General features: G+C 41.3%; 1 protein-coding gene across 2 annotated transcripts in view; it reads left to right on the top strand.

Moving 5' to 3' along the window:
- Positions 1–16,793, top strand: part of KCNQ3 (potassium voltage-gated channel subfamily Q member 3) — a 660,337-nt gene that overhangs the window by 456,599 nt on the left and 186,945 nt on the right. For both annotated transcript variants that reach the window (XM_069220769.1, XM_069220768.1), the window contains exons 4-6: positions 2,919–3,094; positions 6,551–6,706; positions 9,177–9,287. In XM_069220769.1, the coding sequence (XP_069076870.1) occupies positions 2,919–3,094; positions 6,551–6,706; positions 9,177–9,287 (443 nt within the window). The remainder of the gene's footprint in view (positions 1–2,918; positions 3,095–6,550; positions 6,707–9,176; positions 9,288–16,793) is intronic.

The following is a 16,793-nucleotide window of genomic DNA, read 5'->3' as shown; positions in this document are numbered from 1 at the left end:
GAGTCGGAGGTGGGGAGGTTAATGGAAATGAACCAAACCAGTGGGTTGGTTTAGCCAGATCTTCCTTCTCTAGAGGTAAATTGTCCAGCTTAGAATTTTAAAGTGCAGTGCTCTATGGGACAAGAAAATGCTACCCTTTGGAGGAAGCTGTCATGCATTTGGGCAATGTAGCTCATTGGACAAGGTTGCCCCCCTGCTTGCCCCCAAGATGATTGAATAAAAGTGGCTGATCTGGATTGCACCTAAGATCTGCTGCCTGAAAACAAAAAAAGAAGAAGGACTGCCCAGCTGAAACCCTGGCCTGCAACTCCTAAGGATTGCACACTGAAGTACTGCTCCTGTTGCACACTGGAACAACAGCCCCAGGGACTTCGTCTTGCTTCAAAAAGGGCTCAAGAGTGGACTCCCTGAAGCAACAAGTTAAGAAAGCTTGCCTGCACCAACTATCACAAAAGTCCCCAGGCTGGAGTGCGTTCATTGGACTTTTAAGGATTTGTCCAGGTTCATTGTGGGAATTGTGGACCTAAACTTCCAAGGACCATCTTAAAACTTCTAGACCCTTGAATTTGTGTTTTGGACACTTTGAACCCTCAAGAGCAACTTCAGGTTCCAGCAGTTCAGAGAAGTTTAGAACAACTTTTGGAAAAAGCTCCATAAGTGGACCGACTCACCGGCATGAGTCAAGCCGACTACCTTCACCCGTAGCTGACCAGGATTTCAGGTTAGTCACACTGAAAGCTCCGGAGCTCCAGTTTTCCAGGATTTGTCTGTGGCCCCGCGTAAAAGCAGTCTGAAAACATTGCTTTAATATCGGCTTGCTGAGGAGAACCGCATGACACCTAGACAGAAAAGCTCCAGAAAAATGTCTAAGTTCAAAGGTAACATTTTGACTGAGGCCTCCCGCTCAGTGTATCCGAGCAGTGCTACATCGTGGGTTGGCTTCAAACTTTGACTTTGTCTTGGTCAAGCGTAACTAGATGTCTCCGCTTGGTTCTATTGATTTCTAAGCACTGGCAAGCACATTTTTCTATTTGATCTGTAAAAATCTCACCTTCAGTTCCTTGGTTAAGGTAAAAAAAATGTTAGATTCAAGAATTATTTCCTAAACACTACAGCGCTACTGTAATCCCAGCCCTACTCTACTGTAGAATCTATAGAAGCTTCATTTCTTTGACCATTTGTATATTAAAATTGTTAAAGTCTTCATATTTTTCCATAAATGGAATCAAAGCAGATTAACGTTAAGTGAAGGAATGCAAAGAAGGTTTAAGTGGCACAAAACAATTCATTTGGTTTGAAGAAGAGACAATTAAACCTTATTGGCCTAGTGGCCTGAATATGGTGTTTAAATTCACATGGAAAGGGCTCTTTAGTCAACTTCTCTGATGTATGTACCAAATACAAAAAACAATTAAACTAATTATTTTTTCAGGTCTGCTCACTGAATAATAGTTTTCTTCTGTTACACATCATGAACAGACTTTGACTGGTGATGAATTTCACCACTATGATGCTCTAAGTTCTTCAATTCACCAACAATGTATGCGCTAAACCCTAACAGCCCATTTCAAGAAGATGCATGCTGGTCTTCTGTATATTTTACAGCACCACATCAGACTCATATGTGTTTACCATCTTTTACACATGATATAACACTGCAAAATTGGGCTATTTGGTAAGGAATAGTCTGCCACCCGAACTTCAGGCAAACTGAAACTCTAATACTAGCAAGATGGCTCACGACTTCATACTCTGATTTCCGAAAAGGCCAACTCAGCCTTCCATCCTTTGGAGGCCATTAACCTGAAATCCAGCACTTACGAATGGAAGAATGAAGGAAGGATGAAATGCTCTTTAGAAACACGTTATTTTTGTCTTTAGAATTGGGCGTAAAATGCCCAAAACTCATATATTCCACCATGCCTTCTGCTGAATGTCGCCCTCCAGGCCTCATTTGATCCCCCACTCTTGGGAAGGGTATATATCTAATGGTGGTTGGAATTATTTCTGATCTTTCCTTCCCCACCACTTGCCAGGATGAGCCAGTGCTCTGAAGACACATTGCTGCTAGGTGAGACCAGCTTGAAACATAACATAAACTCACATGACATAACAAAACATAATAAATACCTTAAAAACAAATGACGTGATGTGACATGGTACTGAACATAACCCAACCTTGCCAAATCCTGCTACACTCAATAATTCCAGGTAGTTGGTAAGAGAGACTTAACCAGCTTTTTGGTTTATGTTGTTACCCTACTGTTACAATCAAGCTATCGAGTTTCTTCAATCGATGTATTCCTTCCTCGGGCCGATTCAGAGTTGCACAACAGTGGGGCTGTGGCAGAATTGCATATGATTCTACCGCTTTCAGTCATGGCCTGCTAAAATTGTCCCGATTTAGTGTAATTACTAGTAATACAGCATGGAATGGGGAAATATCATGTGGAGCCTATTTTCCCAGTTGTAAAACCATATGGTATCCAGACTGCCTGTCATATTACCACATGCATTTCGCCCTGCCGGTGGTAAATGTATGCATTCGCCTGTGGATGGGGTGTGGGTGACAGAAGGAAGTGGAGGAGTGGGGAAGGGAAAGAGAAGCTTTGGTCTCCGTTAGAAAATAATGCAGAATGTTGCTTGGCTGCTGATGCATATGTATTTATGCTGTATCTCAACTTTCATGAGGAAATTGCATTCTCAAGTTATTCTGCATTGCAAGAACCATAGTTCATCAGCGATAAGATCCTCTGCCACAAAAGAGCAAGAGCAGGTTTTAAAATTAGGATGAAGCTAGATTGTCTTCATAACTGATGGCTGCTTAGCTTTGGTCTAGCCACAATGTTATCCTCCTGCCATTAAACTGTAAGATCGGTTATTCATGACTTATGGATCTTTATTGTTTGCCTTTGCAGATATATTTGTCCTGATTGCCTCTGTGCCCGTTGTGGCAGTTGGAAAAAATCAAAGCAACGTTTTAGCTACATCGCTGCGAAGTTTACGTTTTCTCCAGATTTTGAGGATGCTTCGCATGGATCGAAGAGGCGGAACTTGGAAGCTTTTGGGATCAGCAATTTGTGCGCACAGCAAAGTAAGCAACTGATAGGTGATGGGTTCCTTCATGAATGACCATGCATAGGCAAAATAGGGGATCCTTGACAAGCACAGTATGGGCTTTTGTGTGTGATGGCAACACAATGACTTGATTTGATTAATTATGCAAATGTGTATTGTGGTACCTTGATTGACATATGAGTGGACCTACTCACCTCACACTGGAATAAATATCACTTTCCTTTTATTGTATATCAATCACTTGACCTAAAATTAAAGAATGTATTCTGTGTACATTTGAAAGTATTGCAAAGTGCCATGGTTAATGGTAATTTTCTTGTACCCTTATATTTTTTCAATACCCTTTCATCTTCTTACATTTTAATGCCTCTCCTTTGTTGCTCTTTCAATAATCCAGCTTCATTTCCCACACTTGTTAGCCTTCCTCCCTTACTATCTCCAAATTGGCATTTACACAGAATATTCACATATCATATTTCCTAGAAACCGTGATTATTTCTATTTGCATTGGTAGATCTGCTAACCCTCAGCACATTTATGCTGTAAAACCTTACAAAAGTGTATTAAAATGTGAAAAAAAGGAAAAATAAAGATTATCAAATAAGCTTGAGGAATTCTTATCCCACAGTAAAGCCCAGAAAGCAATATGGAAATTGATTACCTGTGCAAAAATAGAATTTTGCTTTACATAGAATGAGGAGACTGATATCAACACTTAAGTACTTATTAAATATCTTATAACTGGACTCTCCAAAGACCCTGACTAAACACACCCACCTCATTTCAGATGGTGGACATACATGGTGCTTTCTCTTACGGCAAGGCAAAACCAATCAGAAACCATATACCGCATCTCACTTATCATGGACCCTCCAGAGGTGCCAAAACCCTCTCTTGCATGCTTGGATGTGGGCTGGTAATAATTGTAGAAGTTACCTCACTATAAAGTAAACTTGGATTTTATTCCTTCACCATGGATCCATGCTCAACCTCCACTGTGAAGACAAATACAGATACACCACCCTGAGGTTATCACATGCATTATTTCCTCATTTAAATGTTAAGAAGTACTTTGCAACCTTGAATTGTTGGCAGCTTCAACATTATTGTTAGTCAGTCTCCCTACCTATGAGGCCTTAACCTACTGCCCAGTTACAATGTTGCAGTAATCAGCAGGATGTTTGGAGCCTAAGCTTGTCAGCAGCTAGGTTACCAAGTTCACATCGTTACATAGTAGGAGCTAGATACATTGGACCTAAAATAAAGAACGTTGACTGTTACCATCTACTATTAGAGTAATCCTAGAAGGTGGAAGGAGTCAGGAGCAAGCAAATGAATGCATCTGGTCATTTAAGGCGCAACAGAACCAAAATATCAGATTAGCTTTTACAAGCCAGTTGCAAGAGAATTCAGGATTCTGCAGTGGCTGACAAGTTTTTCCCCATTTTTATGCTTCCTGTCCTCATAAAGACATACTTCCACTTTGTTGCTGGTGATAATCGGTCAGTTTTGTATAGCGCTTAGATCTAGACGTTGGTCCAGGGTTCAGCACTATCACCTGCCTCTTCCATTGTTTGATGGACCCCTCCCCACCCCAGCAATCAAATACTAGGACCTGACTTCTGGGAAATGTCTATGTTGCCTGATGTATATGTTTATGCATCTACTTTACAGACACTTAACATTTATGCTTGTTCAGAAAATTCATAGGAATATGCTAGTAAAATCTTTCATTTTTCATACATTTCCTGTGTATATCTGTTTTCCCTGAAGGTACTCATATGAATTGTGAGCAGAGTGCAAAATCTAGAGGTGAAGATTTGTGGGAAAAAGTTGCATTCACACAACTTGTCTGTCTTTTATCAAATAAAGATATTGTGCTATGAGAAGAAATTACTTTCCCGTTAAGGAGCGATGTGCCTGTGGCACGTTGTCACACTGAGTACAGCAGTGAACCTTACTTTATTAGGTATTAGTTCAGAGGTGCAGTAGGTGTGCACAAGTCATTGCAAAGATCTGCGAATATCCACAATATTATGACTTTGCGGGTGCATTGAAACCCCTATGAACCCACCATAGGAATGCACATTTGCCTGTGCCTTGCTCTCAATTATAATGATGGATACATCTGCACATCTTGAGTATTCTCTATAGCTGGGAGGGCAAACTCTGTATGGTAATATTGTAGGTACTAGTTTTGCGAAACAGGATGTGGATTTCAAAACATAGAGTCTATGTAAACATACAGGTGCACAAAATATTGTGAATGGAGCTCTGTTTCCCCGTCTGTTCACAAGCTTTTACTACATAACTGAATCAAGGACAGGGTCAAGACTCACTCTTTCTTTTGTCTTGGATATTCATGGCTAATTATTTTAATATATATATGTCCGGGCTCATCTACAAGTGCTGCTTTTCTGTCACAAGTAGCCAATGATATGTCAGTGGACTCCGAATTGCCAACTTATTGTATTGCTTGCCTGCCTACAGTGAGAGCAATATAGAGCAGTGAGTATAAATTGCCATTGCTCACCATCACCCAGCTACATATTAGTAAAGTTGAAAGGCTGAAACCATGTGGTGGAGAGAGCAAAACTCATAGCAGCATTTAGAGCCAAAAAAGTCACCTGAGTACTAGGAAATAACTAAAGACAGAGGGGGTGATTCTAACCTTGGCGGGCGGCTATCGCCGCCCGCCAGGCGGGAACCGCCAAGCGCCCGCCATGCGGCCGCAATAACACGGCCCCCATTCCAACATTCCCGCTGGGCCGGCGGGAATGAGGCCGCAACACAGGAGCCGGCTCCTAATGGAGCCGGCGGTGTTGCGGCCGTGCGACGGGTGCAGTTGCACCCGTCGCGCTTTTCACTGTCTGCCATGCAGACAGTGAAAAGCAGGCCGGGGCCCTGTTAGGGGGCCCCTGCACTGCCCATGCCGGTGGCATGGGCAGTGCAGTGGCCCCCAGGGGCCCCAGGACACCCCTTACCGCCAGCCTCTTCCTGGCGGTGTAAACCGCCAGAAACAGGCTGGCGGTAAGGGGGTCATAATCCCCAGGGCAGCGCTGCCCTGGCGGATTATCACCGCTGGGGGAAAATCGGCGGGAAACCGCCGGCCCCGGCGGTGCGACCGCGGCTTTACCGCCGCGGTCGGAACAGGGAATGAAGCACCGCCAGCCTGTTGGCCGTGCTTCCGTCATTCTTCCCTGGCGGTCCAAGACCGCCAGGGTCAGAATGACCCCCAGAGTTTGTCACATGTCTCTAGCTAGAAAATGATCATCTTGGTAAGAGGCAATTCATTGTCTTATGTGGCCCACATGCTGTGTGAATGCAAACAGCACCGTCTGTGAAAAATATGAAGATACATAGTATATTATTCTGATCATCAGGAGGTAGACCTATGCTTTTTGTTTGTGTAAAGAAAGTGGTCGACTAATTGCATTCTCTTTTCCTATTTTCTCAATCTCCCTTTTCCTAGGAACTCATCACTGCCTGGTACATCGGGTTCTTGACACTTATCCTCTCCTCCTTTCTTGTATACCTTGTTGAAAAAGATGTACCTGAAACAAATGCGCAAGGTGCAGTGGAGCCTGAGGATTTTGAAACCTATGCGGATGCACTTTGGTGGGGGCTGGTAGGTTGTTGCATTTTGTATTTTGTCAGTCTGTGCCATGGAGGGGGAGGTTTACTCTGCAGTCTTGCAGTATTATTAGTCACACTTGATAAACATGGTTGTCTTGAGTGGAATACTGTGTTGAGTTCTTCAGTGTCACTATCTTTTTGGGGTGATAATGCAATGCAGCATTTTCGAGCTCACCGAGCTGTGTATATGTGAAATACACAGTCACTCTCCTGGGATATAAATTATTAAATTAAAACAACATAACACATGGGGCCTGATTCTAACTTTGGAGGACGGTGTTAAACCGTCCCAAAAGTGGCGGATATACCACCTACCGTATTACGAGTCCATTATATCCTATGGAACTCGTAATACGGTAGGTGGTATATCCGCCACTTTTGGGACGGTTTAACACCGTCCTCCAAAGTTAGAATCAGGCCCATGATTTCCTCCTTGAAATTATTTATGTCTCAGATTAATATCATGAGACTACTAAATGTATTTAAGTGACATAGAGAAGTGAGGTTGGGTAGAATAACGATGAATTTGCTGCTATCATTACAGAAGAGTTCCAGTCACATGGTTCTTACTAGCTTGCATTTTAGATACACTTATTTCTTAAGTGAAATCTCTTATTTGACACGTCGGTTGCGGAAATCCAGCCCACCAAACGTGCAGTGGTAGAAAACATATTGTTCACTGTAAACATTTGAATTAGGATCTGTGACATTCGCTTCTAGAAAGTGATCCAGACTACTATCTATCAAGATTTGACATTGGCATATAAGTGTGCCTTGTTGGATGAAGTAACTATCATAACTGATGAAATAGAACTCTGCAGTGTTTGGAATTTAGCAAGTATGATATTACTGCCAATTCTGGCTTTTTAGGGAATAAGAAATGGATTTTGGTGCTTGCCGCATAAACATACACATGCCCATGCCATGTTAAATTATGATATGTTTGACCCGGTGAAATTTAAGAGAGGGTGTGAACATCATGAGGTAAGCATTGCCGAGTCATAAGTGTGATTTTTGTGCAGGGATCGCAATTCAGCAGCCAGTTGTAATCACCGTCATACAGTACGTCTGTCAGTGGTATATTAAGGGTGTCCATTTTCACTGATGAACTTGGATACTTTCAACCCTTTTAGAAACACCATTTATCTTCTCTCATCAGACTTTGTGGTTCTTCCTCACCTTACAAGTGCTGTATATGTTGTGTCATTATGGCTAATGTTGTGATGAATAAACAAAATTTTGGGTAGTACATTTATTGGGTTTACTAGGAAGTACCGCTCCTCATTGATTACTCACTCAACCTATACAGTCTCGCACACATTCATGCTCTCACATGCATAGACAAATGTGTACACACTCACCCATACACATACCCTCCATTTCAAACTTTTTTTTGCATCAGTAGCAGAAAACTCAAAACAGTGTCAGATTCATAAGATGTTGTGTTCTAAACATGTTTTTTTGCATGATTTGATATTGAAGAGCATACTATTCTTCTTTATTAATTTAAAGGTCAGAAATACATAAAATCTTCATAGCAATCTTGTAAAGTAAAAATGCAAATATCAAATTCGAGCATGTAATAAGCATAACGTGACATTGATTGTGCAGCTAATGAATATTTTACGCTATTCTACAGTTTTGATTGAAATCTTTTTATTGCAATGTGCCCATTTTTTTAACAATATTGAGTCTAAAAACGATCACAAGCGCTCCATTACATATAGTGAATTCCTAAAAACAAACCAAGTTTTATTACTTCATTGCATAATATTTCAAAGTATAGGATAAATATCTGCACGAGGTAAGTTGTAGTGAACTGTTCAGCGCCAGTTGTGCCCTTTTTGCTGTGGTGAAGCTCCTGCTTTGGTGTGGGTGCACTAATATACTCTTGTGCAGATAGACAAACAATCTAAAGTCATATTGGCTTTTGTACACAACGTTATGATTGTGTGGGGTTATTTTTTTATTTTTTCCAACTTTGTAAGAATTCTGAAGGAGGTGTTTACAGTAGTTCAACATGTTTGTGGCCTTAGGTGGTGTCAGTATCACAGTCTCTTTTCTAGACTATCCCACAGTCAGCTCACAAAAATAGACATGGCAATATTATCTTTAAGAGCAATATAGTGTCAAAACGTTGCATAACCCAATATTGGAGGAATGTAAATGTAGAATTATATTATCAATTATTATATTTAAGGGTGCTATAAAGTTGTAAGAAGTGCTGAGAAACCTAATCATAGTATTTGTCTAATATTTTAGTTACTAGTACATTAAAAAACAAAGATGGATAAAGGAAAGCATTTATAATCCTGGAGACAACATATAGCATGTGGTATTCAGCATAAGAAGAAAGATAAGCAGGTTATGTTTCCTTGCCTAAGAATGACTTTTAGTTTAATTGTTTTGACCAGCATTTTGCCACGTATTCCAAATTCCTCATGACAATCTTCTCTCCTCAGATTACTCTTGCCACAATTGGCTATGGTGACAAAACCCCCAAGACGTGGGAAGGACGTTTGATAGCTGCTACATTTTCTCTTGTAGGAGTATCCTTTTTTGCCTTACCTGCTGTAAGTACACTCTATTGTTTTCCTTTCAGTATATTTGCTCTGCTAGAGGATCTAGCTGATTAAGAGAATATGGAGTCCTCATTGTTTTGCTTTCCAATAGGTATTGTTTTTCATAGAGTCTTTCACATAATGCAGTTGAAAAGAGCAAAGCCAAGTGCTGGTAATGGTATTTCAGTTAATACTCAAGATTTCAAGAAAGTGAACTTCCCAGATGTGTAAAGTTGCACCATCCAGAGTATTATATCCTCTATCTCTCTCTCATGACTTCTACTGTGCTTTACTGTGTCCCACCTCTGGGGGATGTGGGGTAACTAATGGGTGAACAGGATATTGTATCGTCACAAGCACTCTGTGATAACCTTGCAGAGGTTTTTGAAGACAAAATCGGCAAGATTATCAGGGAGTGTCATCAGCTTAGGGAACCCAGTTTAGCTGTTATTTCCTTGTAGGTAGTGCAACTATAGCATTACCTAGTCGCACCAAGACTGAAATATCTTCTGGGGCAAATTCCCCCATTGTCACAGGAACAAGTTTGAACATTTTGAACCCTTAACAGGGGACTATATCTGTATTATGGCCATGTCAACTTCTTCAGGATCACCACTAGACCCTCTGTCTCATAGGATTTGGAAAGATCTGGCTGATGAACTATTCCCATCACTATTGCAAATATGCAATCAGTCACTTGAATCTGGAACTTTATCCCAGTCTTGGAAAAAGGCCATAGTTTCAACTATTTTGAAAAAAGTCCTCATTGGAGCCATTGGTGCTTAGCAACTACAAGCCAATATCCCTCCTGCCCTACCTAGACAAAATACTGGAACAATTCGTCAGAAAGAAACTATCTCAATATGTTGAAGACCACACCTCCTAGAGGAGGAACAGTTTAGTTTTAGACCCGGACACAGGAATGAATCCGCCCTGTCCCTAGCCATGGATGAACTTAAGATGTTGGTAGATGGTGACCAGTCAGCAGTCTTGATCTTATTAGATCTTTCAGGCGTGTTTGATACAGTTAACCATAATATGCTCCTGGATCGACTTGTTTCAGAGTATGGAGTATGTTGCACGTATTTGACTGGATGTGTTCCTATTTGTCGAACGGTGTCAGGTGGTTGCTCTTCCATATTACCGCTCTGGCTTTAAGAGTAAGGTTCGGCTCTTAGTCCAGTTCTGTTCAATATATATATGAGGCTACTAATTACTCTCATCATAGTCCACAATGTTAGATTGGTCAACTATGTTTATGATAATCTTGCCATTAGACAGCAACCAACAGGCTGCTGTCAACGCTTTTCATAACTGTAAGAATGACATAATAAGCTGGCTAAACTGTAACTTCCTTGAATTTAATGGAGACAAAACCGAGCTCTTGTACTGCTTAGCAAATAAAGTCCCTGTTCTACTTCTGTCAAATTTCTGGCTTCTAATTGAAGAAAAGCTGACACAATCTGAATTGGTCCGCAACCTGTGGGTCACCTAAAACAGCAAGCTGTCCGTGGAATGTCATGTGAACAAAGTTGCTGGTGCTTGCTTTTCACTACTCCGGAGCCTCCGGAAGATCCTTTCGCTGTTGCCCCCCCACTGCTAGAACTTTAATTCCACACAGTGTTATCCTAAGCAGGTTAGATTATTGTAATGCCCTCCTGATAGGAGTGCCAGAATTCTTGATAAACAGACTACACGGAGTCAAAGTCTCTGCTGTCAAATTGGCATTGAATAGACCCAGGAGATCGTCCACTTCTTACGCACTGAAGGATCTTCATTGGCTACTGTTGCGACAGGGAACAGTTTTTACATCACTGTGCATTGTTTTTAAAGCTCTTCAGGGCCATGGACCAGCGTCTCTGCAAAATAGAATAAAAAGATACTCCCCTAGGAAGTGCCTCCGCTCCTCTACAGCCAATTTTGTCTATATTTCTAAATTCAGGAAGACAAGACAAGGTGGGCAAGCTTTCATGGCTACAGCAGCCCAGCTCTAGAATCGGCTCCCTTCCTCCGTTAGATCTTTGTCTGACCTTTTGCACTGTAGGAAAGCCCTGAAAACTTAGCTTTTCTCTAAATAAACACCCTCATTTACATTTTTAGCATTTTTTGGTTGCAGCATTTTTCTTTTCAGTCCCAGTAGAGGTTTTAGTGCCAGGATAAATGTATGGTGACTGGGCGCTCTAAGTGTTTTAAATAAATAAATAAATCTAGAATGCCCTGATTTCTGAAATAATTAACCCCCCCTCTCAACTGCCTCCATATCTGAATACGCTCTGCTCCACAATCAGTGACTGGGACCAGGCCAAGTAGAAAGTGCACCTTGCAGAAGCCATGTTGTTTAAATGCATGCCTCACTTGGTTGTAGTCCAGTTTCCATTGCACGACTGGAGGAATAGGAGCTCTGTCAGGCAGGGATGCATCCTTCTGGGGACTGTAGCGGCCCAAAGTAGCACCTCAGTTCCGTCTGAGAAGTGAGGATCTCCAAGTACATGATCAGGGTACGTGAATAGGTATGTCAAGCAAAGCAAATGAGCCAATCTTTTCAAGAGGGTAATTATGTTAGAGGGTTGTCCTCTCACCTCTATACTACTTTTAGGTTCACTTTGATGGCACATGTATATTTCATGGCAAGCTACTGCATACAGTATTCAACAAGAAAAGATTGCGGGGCTCATGTGCATATTTGATTTGCAATTAAAAGCCTGGAGCGACCTCCCACAACACATCAGGAGCTCTCCCTCTTTTCTTGACTTTCACAAGAAGCTGAAGACCTTGGTTTCCGGTATGCCCCCAGGGCTAGCCTCACACGATTGCTGCAGAGCGACTGAATACTCTCATGGGTGATTAGCACGCTATAAAAATACTGATTACAATTGGTATGTATATAGAGAGAGGTGTGAAAACATCATGCCTAAGGAATGGTTTTTTCTAACCTTTACCAGCTAATTCATTGTCTGTTATTTTCTTTGACAGGCCATTGGCACTTGTAAAAAAAAACATGTGATTGTGCACCTAGCACTTTTAGTCCTTCATTTCTTCTACTTTGTTCGTGGGTCCCTAATAACATGCTTTCTAAATAGAGCCCATTAAAGTGATAATTTACATGAAAGCATTTGTCAGAAAGTAAAATAATCAAAAAGATAACTATGCATGGTAATAAAATTAAAAGACTTATTTATAAGATGTACAGAACAAATATTTACCCAATGCCGAAGCATAAATAAATAAGGATCATGACTGCATGTTTAACACTGTAAAAGAAATTTATTGTGTTGCATTTGCTTCGATTTTCTCATCTTGTGAAATGTCAAGGTGCCCTTACTCTGAAACTAAGAGTATGAGAATAACTACAGATTTAGCTAGCCTGACCTATGAATTCTGAGCAGCATGTTCTTGCTCCTTATCTTCATAGTTGTAGCTTTCATTTGCTTCAATCAATTATTCCACAAATCCAATAACAATGATTTATAGATGGAGAGTTCAGGACTGAATATGCAGGGCCTGAGCATCCCATGTTTCCTCTATCTGTGCCTGCCTGTGTGCTGTTGGAACTTATCTTTGTTGTGTGACTCTGTATGTATATATGTACGTTTTTTTGTGTGTCAGCCCCTGTGTGTTGGTTTGTAGACATCAGTACCTGGTCCTTACAGATATGCCCTGATATCACTGTAACATCCATTCATTCTTAGCTGTCTATCATGCTCAGATTCTTCTCAAGGCCCCCCTTCCGATGTGTACCTCCTCCCTTCTAATGCCCCTTACACTCTCTCTTGCTGCCAGTTTTTCTTTCTGCTTCCTCCTACCAGGCTACCAACTACCATGCTTCGATTCATAATGCTCCTTCGTTATCCCCTTAGACTTCTTTCCTCATTTCCACTCTCCTGTCATGTTTGCCATTTTGATATATCTTTAATCAGCTTGTAGGGCTATACAAGCATCAACATAAAATAACACGTCTTTTGGTTTATGTGTTCAGGTGACTGCATGTCACATAGTCTGTGTATGTGGATACCAGTCTGTGCACACAGATTTCTGTTTCTCTGCTAGTTTACTTCGTTGAGTGTTGAGTTGTATTTTTGTCTTCATTTCGAGGACCAAGAACAATAAAGACCTTGAGCTCAGTCGGTGCTTCTGCTTTCTAAACCAGAGATTGTGATTCTTCTGAACGTCCTTAGAGTTAGAGAGCAAGCCGCGATTCCTTTTGAAGTTGTGGTCCCACAGGGATATGACTGCTTCATGACTCAAACATTGTTCAAAAAGGCCTAGCTTGTGCAGGCTTAGTAGTTGAGTCAAAATGGAAGGACAAAAGTGCAGTGGAAACACGTGTCACATGGCAGAGTCTGCTGATTCAACAGCAACTCCTGACCTCAGCGGAATACAAGTGAGCATTGATGGGACAGTCTCCTCAGCCTTACTGTCTCATCCAAAACACCCCAGGGTGGATACAGGGAAGGCAGACACTGAAGATTTAGATCCAAAACCTTAAACAGACAAGTTTGTGCAAGTTCCTCAGTTATGAGAAGGGTACCACACATCAGGTTTACTCTTCAATACCCCACTGAAAAGCCAGATAATTGTATTCATCCTATGGAACATCTCCTTTAGATTCTTTACCAGTCCATAAGGCATTCGGAAACATTCTTCATTTCTTAGGCTGGCAATCCAGTCCTGTAGAGAGGGTACTTAACAAGTTTATGCTGCCTCTAATGATTGTTTCAGCACTGCCACATGCAGCTTGTGCATCTGGGGGCCTTACTGAAAGTTTTCAGGCATTGTATTACAATGTAAAAAGATTTATGGATTGTACTGATTTGTTCGTTTCCTGTTTGATACAACTTTTGTTGCAGTTTGTGCAGCTGACCGTCTTCTGTTGTAATCATGGTGAATGGGCATTTGCATGCAACCATGGCAGCTGACTGAGCCCCAAAAATCTATAATTTCTCATCTTCAAATTCTGGTTTCTGAGTTCTTTGGTCCAGCATTGGATGAACTCTTGGAAATGTTTCCTGTATATAAAAAGTTACTGCAAACTTTTGGAGGCTATTCTTATAGATGTAACTTATTTCCATCTGGAAGGTTTCTACAAAAGATTCAATATGATTCCACAAACTACATCATCAGGGCCCTGGGGGTGATGTAATTTCATGGGGCACTATTGTCAGAGGACTCCTTTCTTTTCTTTGACCAATGCCAACTTTCCTTGGCCATCAACCACAACAGTCAAAAGCGTCCAAAAGCCTGAATGTGCCAAAGCCAGACAAATCCCAGTAGGAGGCAGATTATGCTTGTTTGCAGCACAATGGAGGCTGTGTATCAATGGCTGTGGTCTTTAAGTTTGGCATCAGAGAGTTGCCATTTCATCTTCCAGTACAATCCCTCCTCTTCCTGTTTCTATTGCTCTACTGTTCCCAAACTCATTGCTGGAGATCAAGCCTGATTAAAGAAGAATGCAGTTACCATAGTACCTGTGAAAGAGAGGGGTGCATTAATGTACTCTATTGTGCTTGTTGTAAGGAATCCTTCAGAGGATGCATGGCCTATCCTGGACCTGAAAGAAATCGATCAATTTATAGCATCAGTGAGACTCATGATGTTTCTCTCAAGTCAGTTATTACTCTGATAAATTGGAACTTAAGGGAGCCTATTTTTATGTTACAGGGCATCCTTAATTCCAGAAATGTGTGTGATTCACAATGCAAGAAGAGCACTTCTAAAGAACAGTCCTTCCATGTAACTTGTCCTTATCTCCATGAATTGTCACAAAGGTATTAACTCCTGTGTTTGCCTTTCTCTAATATCAGGGGTTACAGTTCTTTACTTACATAGACAATGGGCGAATTAGTGCTCCGTTCTTTTTAACGGCTCAGGAGTTCACTGCAGTGGTGTACCTGACTCTTTAGGATTTTGGGTTCTTTCCATTAGGGGACAAATCACAACTACAATCATCACATAATTGTCTGTTCATTGGTGCTAAGTTCCGAAACAGATTTGTGTGAGTGTTCCTTTTAGAAATAAATATGATCACTCTACAATTACATTTTGAGACTCTTCTGGACACAGACTGGGTATAAGCAAATCACTGACTGAAAGTCCAGGCATACATGTCAGCCACCACTACATTAGTGCCTTGGCCAGGTTACACCTGAAGCCTCTAGTGCAACATCTGCTGGCTAACTGGATATCTTTCTGTTGGTACTAATGGTCTCTGAAATGGTGGTTGAAGGACAGCCAAGTGTTGTAGAGGATCTCCCAGGACCCTCTACCTCCTATGAAGAGCACACTTGATGCCATGACATTGTATTGGGCATCCGCAATAGGCATAAAAATGATTCAGGGCAAATACTCTCACACAGAGGCAGACAAGTCTATGAACAGAGGGATGTAATTCCAATATTTTGGGCCTCAGCACCTTTTACCCCCTTCTGAAAGGCTGGGTGGTCATTGTCAGAACTGACAATTATGTAGCAATGATATGTATGAACTGATAGGGGATTACCAGGTCTCAGGGACTTGAACAACTGGTTCACTCCTTAGGATTAAAGGCAAAGCCAGCCTGATTTCTCGTTTATTGACTCAACTTACCTAGAAGGTTCAGAAAATGTCATGACAGATCATTTTGGTTGGGTGTTTTCATCCTCACATTCCTTTTATTTGCACCCACTGATATTTTAATTTCTTGAATCCCATCAGACCATCATTCATTGGACCTATTTGAGCCCAAAGAGAACAATCTTCTCTCATGGTTCTGCACTACGATTGAGTGTGCCTAACCTTGGGCATCAATCCAGTCGCCTCCAAAACTACTTTATGCTTTCCCCCCATTCACTATCTCCTAAAGTTGCTCAAGAAGATTCAGATGGAGAAAGCTCAGATTTCCCTGATTACACCATTTTGACCTTGAAGGACATGGATCCCATTTCTGAAACATTTGGCTCAAGTGCTTTGTCAGGATCTCAGCAAAGATTGGGATTAAACTTGACAAACAAGGCAAGTCCGACCTCAGTGAGGATAGGGTAATTCTGTATGGGGTTCGGGTGGTAGTGTACACAAACAATATACCCGATGGTTAGGAAAGTAGAAAACATAAACTGTGGGCTGGAACAGGTTGGGATCGGGCTATAGAACTGAACAGTTTAATGCCTGCAAAGAAAAAACGATACAGGCAAAACATGTACTGAACAATAAAAAGTGAGAAGGAAAGAGGACTATACAAGCAGAAGTACAATAGACAAGCTATTTAAAATAATAGTTTATATGCTCTTTGGGTAGTGATCTCATTGGGAGAGGAAACAATAATAGAAAAGGCAGGGAGCAGTTACTTTAAAGAATTCTGGAACACACCCAGCAGCTCTTAAGGGAGGAGTGCTAGGTTTGTCTCTATGAGAGGAACCAAGTCTCAGAAAGAATGATCAATACATTAGCACAAAGGGGAACAGAGCAAGTAACACTGACAACAGGAACTGAGCTCAGGATAAAGCCAGGCCAGATTGAACAAATAGGGTCATGACTAAAATCAGA

This window comes from Pleurodeles waltl, chromosome 2_2, assembly GCF_031143425.1.
Source record: "Pleurodeles waltl isolate 20211129_DDA chromosome 2_2, aPleWal1.hap1.20221129, whole genome shotgun sequence".
NCBI lineage: Eukaryota > Metazoa > Chordata > Amphibia > Caudata > Salamandridae > Pleurodeles > Pleurodeles waltl.
The sequence above is the reverse complement of the archived record's forward strand: the minus strand, read 5'-3'. Positions and strand labels throughout refer to the sequence as shown.